Raw genomic sequence first — 21,063 nt, 5'->3', positions numbered from 1 at the left:
TTGTGTTATAAGCTCCACTGGGTTAGCGATTGTGTAAAGGTATCCCTCCAGGTGAGGAGTGAGAAGGGTGTGCTTGGCCTTCTCTAGCTTATGTGTAGACACTCTTGCTTTGTCTATGATTGGGCGGAGCTGTTGGCCTGGTTTATGCATTTGCAAAGGCTAACAATTTAGGGATGTCAGAGAAGTCAGCGGCTAAGTTATCAAGGGCTAAATGTTCAGCAAGATTGGTACGGGCGAAATACTTCACTCTGGAATTTAGCTTATCGATAAAACTCTCTTCCACTCTATTGCAGTGGGTAAGGGTCGAGTTATAAACTCCGTAACGTAACCGTATCCGTAGCCGTAAGCGTATCCGTATAGCATGGTTATAAAGTCCGTATCGTATCCGTATGGCCGTACCGTATTCCATAAGAAAAGTTTGGATCGATCAAACTTTTACGGTAGCAATACAGAAAATTGACCAACTGTGCATGCGCTAATCGTAGTCGATGATGATAGTTGTTGCCAGATCAAGCAAAAAGTAACAAATTGATTGAAAAGTAACTTTTGACTGACAATGCTACTTCTAAATAATATAAAATTTTAAGATAAGAATTACTTTGGTCATAAAAAAATAGAAAAATGATAAAATGAATAAATAATTATAGTGTTAGATCTGGCAATAACTATAGATGATTTTGCGCATGCTCACAATGGACTGCTCNAATTGATTGAAAAGTAACTTTTGACTGACAATGCTACTTCTAAATAATATAAAATTTTAAGATAAGAATTACTTTGGTCATAAAAAAATAGAAAAATGATAAAATGAATAAAAAATTATAGTGTTAGATCTGGCAATAACTATAGATGATTTTGCGCATGCTCACAATGGACTGCTTTGTAAACCGTAAGAAAAGTTTGTTCCCTTACGGTTACGGATAAGCCCTTACGGTAGTTTATAACTATTGCTATAGATATCCAGTGTAGCAAACATTTACGGATACGGTTACGTTACGGAGTTTATAACTCGACCCTAAGAGATTAGTATTCCTTTAGGCCCTTTCATAAGTGTCATGCTTCATGAGAAGCATGGCCTTGGTTTTGTCGGCTGTGACAAGAGTGACATTGTTTAGTTGCATCCAATGCACAATGTGTGTTAGATGCAACATTTCAAATTTACAATCAAACTGTTATTTAAACTGCATTCATTAATCGAATATCCATCTAAGAACAGTTAAGAACCTGATGCAGAGCCCAGAAGGGGTTTGAAAACGTTTGTTTTTCCGATATTTTTTCAACGTTTCATTATCACACTATAACTGGTTCTGAGTGTGTAGTTTTTTTTAAATTACATTACTACTGTTTTGTAGTCAATACCTCTATATGTGCTTCTTTATTCAACACTTTCCAAAATAAAGTATTTTACAGTATTGGATAATTAGCTTATGCCATTATTTATTATTAACTAATAACAAAAAATAATGTTTATGCTACAAATACGTTAATTTATTTTTTGATTATTAATTATGAATTTTTATGGAATATATTTTGGGAAATGCCGTTTTAGATAATAATTATGTTTATATAGAGTATTTTTGTAATTATTTTGTCATCTCTGCTGTTGTAAATCTTGTAAAAAAAACATGTTACAATTTCAGATTAAATGCATTCATTTTTGAGATTAGATGTGCTTTTGCCTTCTCTTTGTATATCAGATGTAGATTACTTTTTTATAATAAAGAATCATATGATATTGTTTTGATTTGAGTTCAAATGGAAACACTAAAACATAAAATCCCAATTTTATAATTCCTTATGTAAATTATATATATTAGATATAATTTTATTGCTTTTTGTGTAGTGTGTATGGTATGATGCCTGTGCAAGAAAACTATTGTCACATTAAGTATCTTATCCATTCTTCACAAATGCTTTATTTCATGGGAAAGTTCATAGCATTTACTAATTTTTTCAATGTTGTGTATTTTGTATGTTTTGGTTGTTTGGAATCACTATTTCACAATAAAGGTTTAGTAAGTGCGATTTTATCAGAATACCGGTATTCAGATTAGAAGATTTTTGAATCACTATTTATTATTACTATAAAGTGAGGTAAAAGTTTTCATGTGACCAAAAAAAAAATGCAAAAAATATTTCCACTTAACTATAAATTGCAAAAAAATTATTGTTAAAATAGTTGTAAAGAAGCAGATGGAAAACAGGAGATCATTAACTCAGTTAAAAACTTCAGATAAGGAAGCATTAAAGAAATTAAAAGAAATATTTTATTTCTGCAAGCTCTTTTGACGTAAACTGTTGGCATGACGTCCAATCTAAATGTTTAGTATAGTCCAAAATGCATATATTTTTGGAAAATAAATTGATGTTTTAAGGCTGGTTTTTGTCTAAAGACTGTGTAATAAGTCTAGGAATAAAGAGGCTATCATAGTCCTCATAAGTATATTAAAAAAATTATCGTTACTGATTTTAATATCTTAACTTTTTTAAAATATTTCAGTAAGATTTACAAATAATTGCTGTTTGAAATGAAATTGTTCTGAATTTTCTATTAATTAATTGAGAATTTTCATTTATAGGAAATAGTAGATAAATGTATTTTAAGTTAATATAGAAGACTTAAGTATATGTAATTTGGTGTTACTAGTAGTCCTATTAAACATAATTGTATCATGAAAATGTTATTGAATGTGTTAGGTTTTGTATGTAACATTATATTTGAAATAATATACATATATATAGTAAATACTTATAAAACTTTCAATATAAACTGTGTATCTTACATTGCTTTTTCAGATTTTGGCATAGCTGGTTGGTGGGACCTTGAGGATGAATTACCTAAAGAACTCATTGGTAGCGGAGGTTTGAGATCTGAGTTGTCTCATCAACAGCCTCATTCTTCTCGATCTGTGCAATCATCTCAAAATATGCAGAATGGTGAAATTGAATTTTCAAATTTACCTCTTGACAATAATGGTGTTAGCAGTATTAATGCACAACGACATCATCAACTTTCACAACTTCTTCAAAGTAAGCCACCTGCTCCTCATAGTGGAACTGCCCCTCAAAATCATGCAGGCATTCCAAACTCTCAGGGCATTAATAGCCCTATTGTATCATTACCCAATATGAGCAATGTTAAAAGTCCGCATTCTAATAGTCTTTCCTCGCCTTCCAATGCAACTACCAGCAAAGCTGGAACTCCAGTTTCCACATCACCGCATAATGTAAATGTGAATAGTGACAATATGACATTAACTAGTATTTCTAGCAACATAATGAATACTGCATTCAATAACAGTTCCAATGTAACTGGGACATTGAACATGAATAATAATCTATCACTTATGACAAGTAAGACCGGATCTCTAGGTTCTCAAGGAAGTCTTCTAACAACATTGACCAATGTTAGTACTCCCAATAGTCTATCAATGCCATTGCAGCCTTCGCAGCAAGTGCAAATTTCACAGCACAAGCAAACTCATCAAGTTCTTTCTAATTCCATTGTTAATGGTACTCATATGTCCATGGGTAATCCTAGCATACCACGGAATGTGACAACTGTGGCATCTACAATGGCTCATGGGAGTATTTTACCTAATGCAATGCCACCTCATTCCCACCAAAGTGGTATGAGCCATCCTTCTATTAATAATTCACAAGCTTCAACTATAACCATGGTAAAGGTAAGTGTTATATTCATTTAGTTTTTTAATTGTTTATACTTTTTTAGTTATTTAGTTTTTTCTGTACTTTTAAAATTCTGTTTGGTCTTTATATGAATTTCGAATGCATTCAGTTTTATTGCAAGTTTGTCCAGATAATATATCAATAAATTTATATATAGTATATATAAATTTTTGATGATTTTAAAGTGATTCAGTTTGAAAAATGTTTTATTTTCATTGATTTTATATTTGTGCATTGGAATTAATATAAAAAATTTGCTATGTTACATCTCTTCTTTTTTAGTGTTTGTTTCACATTGGTGTAGGGTCCACTTATTTACATGCATTCCTTCATTATACCCTTTCCATTGTTTCCATATTTTTTGTGATTTGGTCAAATCACTATTTTTGGGGCATCCATGAGATTTAGTTTCCCTGGCTAAGTTACATCTAATTTAAATACTATAATAATTCAGGAACCAGTACCTAAGATGCAGAGGAAATGGTATAAATCTGTGCATACACTAAAACAATTACAGCATACTTTATGATGATTGCAAATGTACTAGATCAGCGATTCCCAACCTGTGGTACACGTACCCCTAGGGGTACGCGATAGGTTGTTTAGGGGTACAGAAAAAAGTTAGTTATTATGGCAGAAAAAATAATATATTATGTATCACAAACTAATAGTATTAAAAAATTATTAGATAAAAAATGTTCCTTGCAACAATCACAACTTTATCATACATTTTTTCTTTTAGTTTTTTTTTCTTTAATTTAAAGTTACAATATGTAAAATTAACAATACGATTACTCACTAAATTTCTTAAATGAGGGGTACAATCTAGAGATATGACATGTCACGGGGTACAATCCAGAGATATGACATGTCACGGGGTACGCTAATGAAAAAAGGTTGGGAACCACTGTACTAGATATTTAGTAGATCAATCATATTAAATATACTGAATTTACATTAGGTTGAGTTTTAAGTTCATGCCAGAAATATCATACTAAATAATGATATTACCAAAATATAATATCAGTTGAAAATTGCTATCAACAAGTATAATAATCCTATGCAAATTTTGTGTACATGTAAGAATCATGTAAATGACTTTGCTCTAGTACTCTATGTAAATTGATAGAAAACTTATGATACAGTTCTGATTGTTATGCAAGTGAAGATGGGCAAGAAAGCAGGTACGAGAGAAAGCATTTAAAACAGAAATCTTGAATTTATGCAGCTAATGAAAAACTTATTTTTTTTTGGTAGAACATTATCGAATGCATCCCAATCTACAGTGTTTAATGTAACTATATTACAAGATTATTCTGGTCAGTTCATCTAGGGAAAAAACTATAGGAGAAAATCTGCATCTTTTTCTAGTTGTTTTGAAGAAAATTATTTAGATGGACTGCTTTAAATTACCAGAATACTTTTAAATTTGTCCTATCAAAATGTAGTGATTTGTCAAATATTATGAGATGAAAGGTTTTTCATGCACCTTGTAAGGAACTGATTTTATAAAAATCAATAAGGCAGATTTAATACTATTTGTTGGTTTTAGCTTAAAAACAAGCTTTAAAATAAAAATCTAAAAATGTTGATTTTATTTTTCCCTTTATCTGCCTTTTTATCAGCGATAAAGAACTTACACAAAGGATACTCTGAACAGAAAAAAATCATTTAGTTTTCAGAAAATAAGCTATGCCTTTCGGGTGATTTTTTTTTTTTATATAAATATTTTCACCCCTCAAGGCTATAAAACAAAAATACAATTTTTAGAGTTTATAAAACAATACTATCAATATAAACTTAGAACTGGCCTTCTTCCCTTCTTTTTATAAATTTTCTGTTTATACACCATTGAGAAACTGCTTGTCACAGAATTTATTTGTTTATAAAAATTTATGGTTTTAAGTGTTAATAAAATTTAAGTGTAAAAAATTTTTAGAAATCATACAAAAGAGAGGAAGTAAAAAATAAAATTTAATATCATTCATGGTTGAACCCCATTTATACATTTATCAGTTGCGTTTTTTATTGCAATTATATGTTTAAATTTTTTGCACAGGGTTTCTTTCTCCATTATAAAACATTTGTTATATGTTTTTCATTTATACAATTTCACACTTCTATGCAATATTTTCCAGTATCCTACAGAAGTTTTTTCTCACTTGCCTATTATTTACTTTGAAATGGAAAATTTTTAAGTGATTATTAAAAAGATGAAAGAGAAAATTATGTAGTTACTTTAAAATTAGTCCAAACTGACAATGAATCACTAGCAAAGGTAAAAAGTAAAGCAAATACAGTCAACCCCCCATAACACTGTTGATAATTCTGTTTTATATGCATTCCATGTTGTACAAGCCACTTAGATTTTACAAATACATGAGCTGTTCACAGCTCGGCAAACATATTTGTAAAATATAAATGACTCATACAACATGGAATTCATATAAAACAGAATTATCAACAGTGTTATAGGGGGGTCGACTGTAATACGTAACATGATGTGGTTTCTGATAAATTTATTCATTAGCAAATCATTCTGTCAGTCAAGCATGTTGAAAATTTCATGTTTCCATGTTTTATCATGTGAATCAGTCTTGCTAAGTGAAAAAAAATTAATTTATGGTTTTTTATTTGTTTTCACTATTTACTGTCAGGTGTGAGCTTCAGTATGAATGTTTCTTTACCTGATTGGAGTTTTGGCAGGAGGAGACGGCTGATGTTACATATTGATATATGTGACAAGTTCTTCCAAAAAAAAAACCACAATAATTTAATTAAATAATTTTAGATAAAACTGGAAGAAAAGAATCTGCTTCGAGCAGGATTCAAACCTGCAACTGCTGCTTACTGTGTGGGTTCAAGTCCCGCACAGTAAGTGTCTAGGGTCAGATTCATTTGTAATTTATAATTATTATAGCTGTTATTTAGCCCAGTCTCATACAGCAGTTGTTGTAGATTTATTATAATGTATCAGGTTTAGTAAAGATATTTATATTTGGGTAGCATTCTTCTGGGTAGAAGGTTAATTTTTAAAATTGAAAATTGTAATAAAATTAATAAATTATTAACGTATATTATTTTTTATGACTGTATTTCTTAATTTGAACTTGTGTATGTAAACCATTTTTTTTAGGGTCCAGTTGGAAATCAACTTGGGTTACCATCTAACAGTGGATCATTCCATGGATATAATGCAACAGTTTCAGCTTCACAGCTTGGCATTCCATCATCTGTTGCTTCCATTGCAGTCCAAAGACCTATTACTTCCATGGGAGTTAATATTCCTCCACGTTACCCATCTGGAATTGATACATCATTAACAACAAATGTAAGTAATTGTATTACTAATATATTGAAAGCAAATTGAATATTGTTAATTTATATAAAAATTAAATTGGAAATTTGAATTAATATATAACTAGTAGTTAATTAAATATCAATTAAGAAATAATTGAAAGCTAATATTTGAAAAGTATGAGTAATTTTTGTTAATGCTGTTAATTTAAAGAATTCTATCAATTTTATTAACAGAATTCTTTATAAATAACAGCAATTTTTGCTTTTCTCGAGCTTGAAATGTATGTTCAGCATTAATAAAAGTTACCAAATTGATTAATTTAATGCGATTTTGTTATTTCTTACTCCTGTTTTTAGGTATTCGGTATTCGGCCGAATAGTGATTAAATATTTGGTATTTGGCTGAATACCGAATAGGAACTGAATATTCATTGCATCACTACAAATAATCTTTGCAAACTTCCAAAACATTTTAATTAGTTTTTTTAAAGAGAAATCTCAAGCCTAATTGAAGTTTAATATAGTTTTTTAAATTTGATGATCAATGATTTTGTGCACTCTGGACATCTAGCAATAGTCTTATCACTTTCCAACCTTTCTGCGATATTGTAAACTGTCCTTGCCATCCCCATATCTATTTAAAGGTTAACTGTGAAGCTTCTGTCCTTTTCCTCATGTTGTTTGTAAAATTTGTTAACTAACATTTTTTACTTTTCATTAAGTTGCTCCAGTTTGTTTTGCATTTGGAATATTGTTGCCATGACAACATGAATTTAAATGTACAGAGTCAGAGCAACAATCTGTGTTAGCACCTTCTCAAATTTAAAAAAATATCAAATATGTCTGCCAAAATTGTTAAGGTTTTTAGTTCACACACATTTAATTTTATATTTGATAACTAAATGAACAAATAAAAGATGGCCTACAGATTGTGAACATGTAGTAATGATATTTGATGAATCTTGGAACAAAATTTCACAGAAGCAACAAATGGATATACAGTAGAGCGTCGATTATCCGAATCAATTGGGGACTGGGGTTGTTCGGATAACTGATTATGTACCAAAAAGAATACATTATTAATATAGTATATTAGTATATCCCAATCTAAATATATAAAATTACTTGTCCTGGCTGGCTGACTGACTGATTTGTCATTGCCCAGAGCAAACTGCTGAACCTAGAGGTGAAATTTTGTACACAGAGTATGTTTTGAGAATGCACACTAAGAAGGGATTTTTGGAAATTTCCTCAGGGAGAGGGTTAAGGCTTAACCTGAAGAACGGTTTCTACTGTACTATTTTAGATGCAATTTTTTGTTTTCAACTATATTTANAATGTTTGAAATATGACACACGATAGGGGCGCCTCTAGTGTCGGTTATCAAACGGTTACGGGACGGACGGACGGAAGGACGGACGGACACCTGTTGAATGGGTTATATATATAGATATCCCAATCTAAATATATAAAATTACTTGTCCTGGCTGGCTGACTGACTGATTTGTCATTGCCCAGAGCAAACTGCTGAACCTAGAGGTGAAATTTTGTACACAGAGTATGTTTTGAGAATGCACACTAAGAAGGGATTTTTGGAAATTTCCTCAGGGAGAGGGTTAAGGCTTAACCTGAAGAACGGTTTCTACTGTACTATTTTAGATGCAATTTTTTGTTTTCAACTATATTTAGTTTTCATTTAGTACTTAGGTGTATTAAATTGATAACATTTCAGACATTGTTATAAATATTTTCATATAATATCAAAAGCGCTTAGCAATTAAATAAACAGAAACACAATAACTTTTTTGTTGCCGAGAAATACATATAATTGTAAAAAACAAACGTTTTCAGCCCAATTAACAGGCCACCTTCAGGTTGAAAATGAAAATGGAACCGCCTGCCGTCAGCGTGGAAGTTCATGGTTAAGAAATTTACTAGAAACTTGGACCAGAATTAGTACATTGGAAGATTTATGTTATTTTTTGTTTTATTTTAATTTTATATATTCTTCCGTTATTTTTCTCTTGTAAAATTTTTTGATTTAAAATTTTTATGTTCTATTCATGGAACATTTACGTTCCATTTTCGTTTTCGACCTGAAGATGGCCTGTTAATTGGGCTGAAAACATTTGTTTTTTACAATTATATGTATTTCTGTTTATTTTCATATATTTCGAGTTTTTAACCAAATGTTCGAACCATTTTAAATTCAAATTTGTTATTGCATATTGGTTCGATTATAGAATGATTTTAAACNAAAAGTTCCAATGTACTAATTCTGGTTCAAGTTTCTAGTAAATTTCTTAACCATGAACTTCCACGCTGAAGGCAGGCTCTTGTCATCCCGCGCATTTAAACAGCCTTCTCCTAGCTTACTTCTATATATTTCAATCTTCTCTGTCGTCATTGCTAAAGTTGGGGAAGACAGAGGTTTGATGATTGTTGCCTTGTCCCATTTCACCTCAGAGTCTTGTACCTGTGCCATTTGGGACAAAATCGTTGAATTAGATGCTTTCCTTATGGCATATCTATGTTCTTTGAACCTTACTCACAAGTTTCTGGTGGTTATTTTTCCGTTATTTTTCTCTTGTAAAATTTTTTGATTTAAAAAATTTTTATGTTCTATTCATGGAACATTTATGTTCCATTTTTGTTTTCGACCTGAAGGTGGCCTGTTAATTGGGCTGAAAACATTTGTTTTTTACAATTATATGTATTTCTGTTTATTTTCATATATTTCGAGTTTTTAACCAAATGTTCGAACCATTTTAAATTCAAATTTGTTATTGCATATTGGTTCGATTATAGAATGATTTTAAACGTTCCAGAAAATTGATTCTCGGTAATTTTCATCATTCTTAGCAGTAGGTATTATATAACAATTACTATGGTTGTTGAAATACTGAATATAAATGGGGTTTGCTTGCAAAACTGCTATGGGCGAAGTCGCGGGTAACAACTAATAATAGTATATTAATATATCCCATGTTTAAAATTTTCTGTTGCGTATCGCTTTGTGTTGGATTTTCTTTGATGTTTTAAGCCTAACAAAAATTTTTATAATAATAATCGTGTCTATTGTATTATTAAAAATTATTTCTTTATTTTCTACAAACAAAATAAATATATTAAAAAATATAAAAACAAAAAAAATTATACTTTAGAAGTTAATCTAGTATCAAAAACATTCAATTCAGCACTACACAGTCTGACTGGAACTCTTTCGGTTAACTGATGTTTCGGTTGATCAGCATTTGGATAATCAACGCTCTACTGTACTTGTATGCTTTTGGGACTCTAACAAAATTTTGTGTAAACATGATATTTACAGTCTGCTTTCTTAGACTGCAGCACAGCTTCTCATCTTTTAGAAGCATGTAAGCAATCTTTATCTGACATAAATTTGAAAAAATTCTTCTTCTGTCAATGAATGCCAAATAGTTTTAATCATAAATAGTTTAAGTGACTTAATAAAAGAAATTCCAAGTTGAATCAACTGATTCCCATTCAGAAATTAGTCGATTCAACTTGGATTTTTTTTAAGTTTATGTCAGATAAAGATTGCATAAATATTGCTAAATGTCTAAAGCAGAGCTGTGGCCTAAGATAGCAGACTGTAAATATTATATTTTCACAGAATAATTGAATATAGGTTTATGTGATGTGCACACAACCCATTGTGCATTTAAATTTGCAGTAAAGCAAAGAGGATGGAAGTAGCCAAGTTTTTGTTTGGTATTATATAGTTTGAAAAAATTTTAAAAAAATTCAGAATGAAATCTGTTTAAAATATTGCAAATTGAAGACTGAATATAAATAAAAATTTGGTCTTCATACATCCTACACATTCTTAGGAACACAATTGTGGAGGTGCCATGCAAAAGCAAACAAGTCCACTCTAAACAATTGTTGGAAAAATGCAAAAAAAAAAAACTGTTGTTGAATTTATTTTACACCTCACACCTGTAAAAATTTATTATTATTTTTTTCATTTTGTATCTAACATCAATATTTGAAGGCAGTTTTTGATAGGAATATAGTTAGTATTTAATTATATGACATTAAAATATGGACATATTTCTTTTTGCTTGGACAGGGTGGATATGTTTTTTTTTTTTTGCATGAACTATGTTAGGATATGTTTTCTTTTGCCTGGTCACTATATTCTTTTTCACTTTGTTATACTGTCTACTACTTTGACTTATCAAAAAAACATGGCATTTTATAAAATAGGGATGAACAATAAATGTCTTCTCCTAAACAATTACACAGGTTTTCGTTATTTTCTTTTTCCGGATCATCTGCTTTAAGCTTGGTTCTGTTTCATAACACTTGTTTATACCATGAAAAACTTTCGTCATTTAAAAGTGATTCAATGTCTTTTTTCTTGGCAGCTGACAGAGGGTGACCTACAGGTAGTTGCTCGACTGGCTCCTCAAATCTCATCCCAAAGGAGCACTGTATTTTGTATTTTCTTCTTTGCCCATACTCCAACAGTTTTACTTTTCTTTCTAGATACAACATTGTCTTCTTCTACACTTATTAAACCGTCTTCATCCATTTTTACTCAATTATAACACTGAAATACACTGTATAATAAAATGTGTACTAATAAACAACATTTTAACATCAAAATCTGTTCCAACAGAACAACAAAATGACACAACAAAAACAAAACCATCTGTTTCATTCTGGAAGTCACGTGACTCAATCATAGCTCTTCATTGGCTGAGGCAGACTGCAATGGCTATGTTCTGTTTTGCTTGGAACACATGTAAAGAGATGTTCTTTTTTGCACAGAATGTCGATTTTCAAAGCTTAGAAAGTGTTGAATGCATATTTTTCTGAATGAAACCGACTATAACAGTAGATAGGAATGAGGCTGAAGAAAAAAAATCAGTTATAAACTCAACTTTGATTTTTTGTGGATTTGTTTGCTTCTGCATGGCACCTCCACAATTAACATGAACAAAGTTAACCTTTTTTTTTTTTAGGCTCTTCTCTGCTTACAAATATGTAAATAGATTAAAAGTTCTTGTGTCACCAGATTCTTATAAAAGTTTTCCTTGAAAAATTTTTTCAGTGCCAGAGGGACTTTTAATTAATTTACATATTCATAAGAAGAGAACAGCATCAAAGGAAAGGTCAACTTTGTTCATGTTAATTGTGTTCTTGTGATTATGAAGGATGTCTGAATAAATCAAATTTATATTTAGTCCTTAATTTGTAATATTTTAATTATATAATTTATTTGAGAATGTTTCTATCCAGAGGTCAGATTATATCAGATACTTTGGAAGTAAGATGCTACTGCTGAAGTTTTGCATCATTCATGGGTGTAAAATGCAAAAGTAGTTGCAAGAGCAATTTAAATGATATTTCATCTTGCTCATACATTTCACATATTTTTTCAAGTCAAAAGATATTCTTTCATGCAGGAACTATTCAGTTGTTACTGAATGCTTGAAAAATATCATACTTTTGTCAAAGTTGGCTTTCTTTGAATCATTTGCACAAGATATGGAATTATTCCTGAAGGAACTTCATTTCAGACTGACTGACCAATGGTACCATTTCTATGTGAAGATGAACAAGTTGATTCATAATTTAATGACCTGTTTTGTGAAAGATAATTAATTTCTACTATAGTTTCATTAAGAAATGTACCAATAATAGAGAAAGACTAATTTTAATTCTGCTCATCATATAGATTCAGCGATGCTTTATACTTTGAATTTAATTCATTCTAGGCAGACATTCTAACTCTGAATCAATTTTTCGAATTAGAAATAACAGAAAATGAATTAATCTACTCCCAGACCCTAAACAATATCCATTTGGATAAACTAGAACAGCAAATACATATAATTTAAAGTAAAAACACAAATACATATAATTTAAAGTAAAAACAACAGAATTAAATGCCCTGATAAATTAAAACATACAAACAAAAATATGTAAATACAGTATAACAAAAAATGAAAGTTGCATTAACTGGATGCCATTTTTGATTTTGGCATCTTAAATGTGGCTTGCAGATCTGCCAGATGTGTATTGCTTTCATGTTTTGTGATAAGTTTCTTTTTCATCTCAGTTGTTGATATTATAACCTTCCTCTTAGATGTTTTTCTTTCAAGCTTCTTGGATGCCATGGTTAATAAGTAATAGTTAATATGCAAAAACTTTCTGTTTAACCCAATATAACAGCTGCCATTACTTAACACAGCTGTGTGCTAATGTAAGAACATTGTTTTTTGTTTATAAGCTTGCTTTAAACTTTTTACTTAGCTTTTTGTTTGAATAAAAATCAAGTTGAAATCTCTTCAGATAAAAAGCATAATAGGTATATTATGCTTTGACTTTCAGAAAGAATATAATACTGTACATCAGTAAAAAAAGATTCTAATTTGTATAAAGTTTAGGAGAACCTTTTCCAAACATGTCAAATGTGGTATAAAAAATATTGTTCAGGAAATTTTTAACTAAAGGATACAAAATGTACACAGGCCCAAAAGCTGTCAATGAAGAAAAATTGTAGGAAGAAATTGTTAAAAATTGATGAATAATACATAATACATATAACCAAATACACCAAAGTGAAAAAAGCACTGAAAACGTAGGAGTATAATGTGACAGCAAGAGAGAACTTTGGTGCACAACAGATTGCAAATACATTTAGAGTGCGATTTTTCACTATGCACATAGCAAACTATGTGCATAGTGAAAAAGCACACTCTAATTTCCTGGTAAACTGAATTGTAATTTTGAACTCCAAAGTGAATTTTTGTTGAATTTAGTGTTGAACTCTGAAATATTTAAAGTTAGAGTTGTTTGGAGTATGAGGTACCACTGTATTGGATTTCCAACATGGGATGCTATTTGAAAGGCAAAGGCTAAGGCAACTTTGTTAGACCAAAAGAAAAGGAGGCTTTTATGTGAGCAAAGAATGTTTGAGTGATAACCAAAATGAAATAACTTGTGTAGCTCTCAGACTAGTGTATGATGCTGTAATGGATGCAGGTGTGATAGATAAACTTGACATCACAGAAAACACGATTCTTTCAGCCTGTAGTGTACATTTGAGTATTCAAGAAGCCAGAAAGAAAGAATAGTGAAAAATCAAAGGAAATGGAAGGAAAAAGAAAAGATATAATCAAAATCTTGGGGTTATAGAAGACAAAAACTCAGATTATACAATTAGTTAACCAAGAAGAAAATCAAATTGAAGAAGAACTGCAGTTACTCAAAAAAAAAGACACACACTGTTTCTCAACAATGTTTTGTTATAAATATGATGCTGTTAAAAAATGTTTTTATTAAGGAATTGGTGCTTTATTTATTGAAATTTCATTCTGTATGATTGTTATGTACAGTACATATTATGCTATAAGATAGTCTGATATTCCATTTTCTGAAGAACACCACAAAAATATGGCCAAAGAAAATCTGAATTTTGGACTGAAAAGTTGGAAATGAAATTTTGTGATCCTATTTGGTAGCCATACTGTCTTAAGCATTAAGCACATATTGATGGAATGCTCTGATTTCAATAAAATTTGTATGGTACTCAGGAAATAATTCAGCTTACCAGGAGTTTTGGGCCATAGGCCCAAAACTCCTGGTAAACTGAATTGTAATTTCATATTGTGATATTGATATTGTAAATGAATTTTGAGATTTTGGACATCAAAAAGAGTGTCAATTAGCATTTTATTTTAAAAATAGGTCATTTATGATATCAATTTCAATTTTATTTTTATTAATCAGCAAATTACATCAAGTTTATAATTGTATAATCTGTTCTGTGATGATGACATATGCTCAAATTAAAGCTTTCTTTTAATTTAAAAATTTTTTACATTAATTCACAAATCATAAAAACTGTCTTTAAATGTCTTTAGAATATATTATCTTTCAATATTCTTGTTTTGTTTTCTCAGAAATTTATAATCGCATACATTTGCATATATCTAAATGTGTGCTACAAATTATACATTAGGCTTATTTAATTATTTGTATGATGAATTTTCCAAACTACACAGTAATATTATAATTTTAAAAAGTATAATAAGCTTAAACTTAAAAACTTTTATAGCCTTAGTCAGTTCTTGTATATTTAAAAAAGTAATTAATTGTTAAAAAATACAAATTTTCTTTCCAACTGTTCATCTATGATGCAACTATTTTTAAATAATAGACACAAAAAAATAATTACATAAAAATTGGTTTACTGCTTCACAATGTTTTTATTGTGATAAATGCATTTTGATTCAACAATTTTTATCAGTATCACTTGTTTGACAATTGCTAGAACATTAAAGAAAAATATATAATTATAACTTGTAAGTAATAATTTAAATATAATGAATATTATAAGTTTTGACTTTCTGACAATTGTCATTTTGCATGAATGCCATCTACAATGATGATCCATTCCAGAGAGAGATTTATACCTGTGTTTAGGTTTATTATATTTACATTTTTTTCTTGCATTTTTTTTTTGTTATAATAAAATTTTCTTTAAATTTTTTTTTTTTTTTAATATTTCTTTCATACAATAATATCTTACAATTATTTTCACTTGTAATGTATTGTCTGCGGGGACCATTGATGTCTTAATGCCGTCATGTGTTTAGTTGTCTTCCCATTTTTCCAATATATGCTCCTGTATTTCTATTACAATCACATTTCAGTTCATATATTAAGTCTGTTTTATTTAATTTTTCTTCTTTGCTTATATTATTGTACAGTCCCTAACTGAAAAATATTTATTAATTTGCAAGACAGTTTTCTCAAAACAAATTTACAGTTTGCATTGTAAATATAAAATATGAAAAATGAGTTATATTTTTGAATCTGTTATGGTATAATTCAGTTTGTACAGTTTTTGATTATAATTTATATTTATATTTAATGTAAAAGAAGTTTTTATTAATTTGATAATATATAAATGCTTTACAACAGTTAAATAATAATTAATAAACATTTTTCAGCAACAAACTCAACAACAGCAGCAGCAGCAGCAACAACAACAACAACAACAGCAACAACAGCAGCAGCAGCAACAACAACAGCAGCAACAGCAACAGCAGCAGCAGCAGCCGCAACAACAACAACAGCAGCCACAACAGCAGCAGCAATCACAAGGACAACAAATACCTATTCAAAATTTGCCAGGGAATCAGTCATCCACACAGATTCCACAAAGCAGTAATGTCACACACAATCCAAGTTCAGTCACACCAACAACAGATCCAGAGAAAAGGAAATTAATTCAGCAACAATTAGTATTGTTACTTCATGCTCATAAATGTCAAAGGCGTGAAACTCAATCCAATGGTGAAGTTAGACAGTGTGCTTTACCCCATTGCAGAACTATGAAAAATGTTCTTAATCATATGACAACTTGCCAGGCTGGTAAATCATGTCCTGTTCCACATTGTGCATCATCCCGACAGATTATTTCGCATTGGAAGAATTGTACCAGGAATGATTGTCCAGTTTGTTTGCCTCTTAAACAAGCATCTGATAGAAGACAACAGCAAGCAGGTATGTAAAAGTATAAAATAAAATATGTATATAGTTTTATTTTTTTACTAAAATGTATATACCCTAAAACCATGGCTTTAGGCTACAGTCTGTACATGAAGGCAACCTTTTTAGCCAAGGTTTTAGGGTACAACTCCAGAAGAAAAACCGGTAGCTGTGTATTAAAGTTAATTGCCATATCTTTAATTTGCCATAATACATTTTGTGAAAGTGAAAATTATAGTTTCTTTTTATGGAAAGTTATGTAATTTTACTGCATTTATCTTATATATTGCAGTTACAATATTTATTCATGAACTGTTATATATAATTATTATTGGTTTATGCAGAAGTTTCTGAAATTTTCTGTTTTATTGCCAAAAAATACTTATCCTTAAATGCCTTTGATCCTATAATTCTGCAAGTGCATGATTTTTGTTTAGTTGATCAAGAGAACATACAAAGAAATTAAAGAGCATTAGAACAAATAAATAATTTCGAAATGGTTAAGTGGCGTTTCAATAGAATACAAAGTTTAAAATATAAATAAATAATAAATTATTTATTTATTTATATTTATAATGTATCATTAACATATATAGCATATATAGTCCTTGACCAATTTCTTTGATACCAAATTATATTTTTCTTTCAATAATGTAAACATCTTACACACATGCATGCTTTAATTTTTATCTTATTTATATGAATATACCATAAAGCTTATGTCTTCTGGCTTTAATTGTAGAAAAAGAAAATATTATAAAATTTAAGATTTGTCTGTTTTCATCATATTTCAAAAATTGTAACTTATGATTCAAAAATTATGGGATTTTATTTTAAATGGTTCATCAGAAAGAAAATTGTGATCAGAATGGCAATGCATAAGGTATAAAAAGTTAAATGAAACTTACAAGCTATTACAATAATATTAAATACTGTTTAAAAATTTTAAATTTTATGTAAAATGGAAATATGTTTAAAATATGTGTATATTTTAAACTTGAAGAAAGGAAAGATAGGAAAAAAAACATTGAGTCTCAAAATGTGTCTTCCTCTTATATAGAAATTGACTTCAACCATCGCTTAATTATATCTATTTTAGATTATTTCCAAACCAAAAGTATATAAAATTTCTTTTAAAAATCTCTGTAGTGTTTGATTCTTGTAGAATTTTGAATAAGAATAAAAATAAAAATCCAAGACAAAAAAAGAAAGAAATAGAATCTTAAATACATTTCCTTTTGTCATTAAAATTTAAAATATTAATTTATACAATTTGAATCTGTTTAAACAAAAACAAAAAGTATTTTTAAGACACATTTGCAATTATTATAGTTTTGCCCTAGAGAAATTAAAGCTGCAGCTGCATTGGACATACATGACAGAGCTCTTCCTAAAGAAAAAAAAACTTGACAATTCAAGGAAATGCAGAAATGCTGCCTCCTCANGATATAAATTATGATATAAATAATAAAATTATTTATTTATATTTTAAACTATAAATTATTTATTATATTGAAAAGTTAAAATGAAATTATATTTAGTTGGCGTAATATCTTTTCAATTTTTAAATTTAGGTTGGCATTTCATTGAATTGACATTTCTGAATCTGTAAAATTTTTCTTTATCTTTATTTGCAAATATGGTACATTACTGTAATCTTAACTTCAAATTAATTTAATAGAAAAGGAAAAAATGATGAAAAGATAGCTTTGTTGATCCACGAATCAAGCTTATGGTCAGACAAGGAATAGTCTGAATAAAATAGGTCAGTGAAGTTCAACTTTTTTCAGTCTGGAGACCAAATTATACATTTGAGCTGTGCAAAGTTGCAGGGCTTAAAGTGACTCACTTTTTTTTAGCTTTTTCTGAGGCAAATTTGCTGTTTTAGCTTTTTTTCACTTCCCATGTGGAATTTATTTATTTTATTTTTGTAAATGCATTCAAGATCAAAATAGCAACCAGCACTCCCCTTACTGCAATCCTCCAACATTCAAGCTGCAAGAAACATACAAATAAATGCAATGAAGCTTTTGGTCCCAAGCAGTTAAGACTGATGACTGCCCCTCAGATGTCTCAATGTCAAAGTATTAGTGCTGAAAGTGTTGCTAGTGTGAGCAATGTTGTAGACGCAGGTGCCAGTTCAGAACACCAATCATTGCAACAACCATTGCTTCAACTTGTGCAAAAGATGGTGCTTACATTGCAGAGCTTATATGGACTATGAAAATGATAGCCAGCAATTATTCATTTGCATCATGTCATGATATAAAGGAGACAATCAATGCCAAGTGTGCAGACAATCTTCCAAAAGAATTCTCATTGTCACATCAAAAAATGATACTTAATCACTGAAGCTTTGGCCCCATATTTCTTTGATCGGTGGGAGATGATGCACAATGGTCATATTATAGCATTTCTTTTGATGAGACATTCAATGTAGAAGACAGAAAATAACTGAAAATACTGATTAGATATTGGTCAGAGTAACAACAGGAAGTTGTCTGCAGGCATCTCCAGACCTCATTTATTGGGCATGCAGATGCCGAAACAATTAAATCAAAAATAATACTTGCAATTGAAGATGCATATCTACCTTTTGATAAATTACTGATGATTGGATGCAATGGACCAAACATAAATAAAAAAGTATTGCATTTCATAAACAAGGAAATTTTGACAACTTGCAAAAAAGGCCTCATAAACATAGGGACTTGCAGCATTCATACAATCCACAATGCTTTTTTGAAAGCCTGAAAGAGTTGGGCGGAGATGGTGGTGATCTCATCATAGCAACACACAGCTTTTTTGATGGGTGGCCCTCTAGGTGGGATGAATACACAGAAATTCAAGAGAAACTTAATTTGCCATGCAACAAATTTATGAAGTATTCATCAACTAGATCAGTGGTTCCCAACCTTTTTTCATTAGCGTACCCCGTGACATGTCATATTTCTAGATTGTACCCCGTGACATGTCATATCTCTAGATTGTACCCCTCATTTAAGAAATTTAGTGAGTAACCGTATTGTTAATTTTACATATTGTAACTTTAAATTAAAGAAAAAAAACCTAAAAGAAAAAATGTATAATAAAGTTGTGATTGTTGCAAGGAACATTTTTTATCTAATAATTTTTTAATACTATTAGTTTGTGATACATAATATATTATTTTTTCTGCCATAATAACTAACTTTTTTCTGTACCCCTAAACAACCTATCGCGTACCCCTAGGGGTACGCGTACCACAGGTTGGGAATCGCTGCTCTANTTGGTCCTGCAGCAAAATGACTGATCGAACAATGGGAAGGACTCATATTATACTTCCTAAAGCACATTCCTCAAGAATTCCAGCTTAATGAATAGTGTTTCATATAAGATAATCTCAAAGTCATTGAAGTGTTCTACCATCAAAGCTGAACTCTATTTGGGAATATCTAGTGCTGAACTATTCACAAAGTTTACTGGGCATTTTCAGTGCAATGATCCTTTAATACATAAACTTTATAGTGAATTGCTTACTCTGGTGTGAAGAAAATTCAGTGTGATGAAGAGGAGAAAACAAGAGAAGTGCAGAAACTGCAGCATGACTTAAACAAAAGAAAATCATCTTTAGTTATAAATTTTTTTAACAAGAAATCAAAAACTGTACATTGAAATAAATGGCATTTGAAATTTGACATGTTGTTTGGAGACACATTCTGGTAGTTATGTTACTCGTCCATTTCCTTTGCTGTATAACGGTAGGAACTCCATACAGGGCACATGAAAACTTAATGCACTCTTACTGGTTACTTTTCTGGAGTGTAAACTCAGCCTAACTATTTTCATATTTAATTTTTTCAGTCCAATTAAAAATCAATCTAATATCATATGCAATGTTATTGATACAAAATGTTTGTGTGTTTTTTTTAATAATGCCTCTTTTAGTTCACTTTAAAACTATTAGCTTTTTTTCAGTGTGAACTCTCTTTTTTTACTTTTTTTCACTTCCATGACTGCTTTAAGCCCTGAAGTTGTTTCCTCTGGAGAAACAATTTTTATAAAAATGTGGAAAATATGTTTTGAATTTTTAATTAACAAACAAGTATACAAAGAGGTTTTGTTAAAATTAATAGGTATTGTAAATAGACTCTTTAAAAATATTTTATGTAAATCTTTCTTATATTTATGTAGAAATTTATGAAAAATCTTATTCCGTACTGGAAGCTGTACTGAAAAAGTAGGAAAAGCTCAAAATATTTTTATACTCAGGTGTATGACAACTTCGTGAAATAAAATCAATGATTTGCAAGACAAGTATTGACTATGGAGATCAGTCTATAAAAATTACTAAATGAAACAATGAGTACAGCTAAATAACATTTTAATGAGAGCACTGAGCATTATAGTGATTTATTGAAGATTGAATGTTAATTTCCATTTATGTAGTGACAAGTTCTGTTGACCTCAATAAATTTTTTCATAACCTATCCTCTGTCTAAAATTATAATTATATATGTACAGTGTACATAGTACCAGATACTAAAACAGTTTCACAAA

The 21,063-nt window shown here is 29.9% G+C and overlaps 1 protein-coding gene across 1 annotated transcript in view; it reads left to right on the top strand.

The window, feature by feature from the left end:
• The first annotated feature begins 2,678 nt into the window (after positions 1–2,678).
• LOC111632129 (CREB-binding protein-like) overlaps positions 2,679–21,063 on the top strand; it is a 68,959-nt gene continuing 50,574 nt past the window's right edge. Inside the window, exons 1-3 of the mRNA XM_023376498.1 lie at positions 2,679–3,686; positions 6,827–7,021; positions 15,984–16,539. Coding sequence (XP_023232266.1) covers positions 2,679–3,686; positions 6,827–7,021; positions 15,984–16,539 — 1,759 coding nt within the window. The remainder of the gene's footprint in view (positions 3,687–6,826; positions 7,022–15,983; positions 16,540–21,063) is intronic.

Source organism: Centruroides sculpturatus, unplaced genomic scaffold (assembly GCF_000671375.1).
Source record: "Centruroides sculpturatus isolate CEXI.00-Female unplaced genomic scaffold, Cexi_2.0 scaffold711, whole genome shotgun sequence".
NCBI lineage: Eukaryota > Metazoa > Arthropoda > Arachnida > Scorpiones > Buthidae > Centruroides > Centruroides sculpturatus.
Note: the sequence above shows the minus strand (reverse complement) of the source record. Positions and strands in the feature narration are given on the sequence as shown.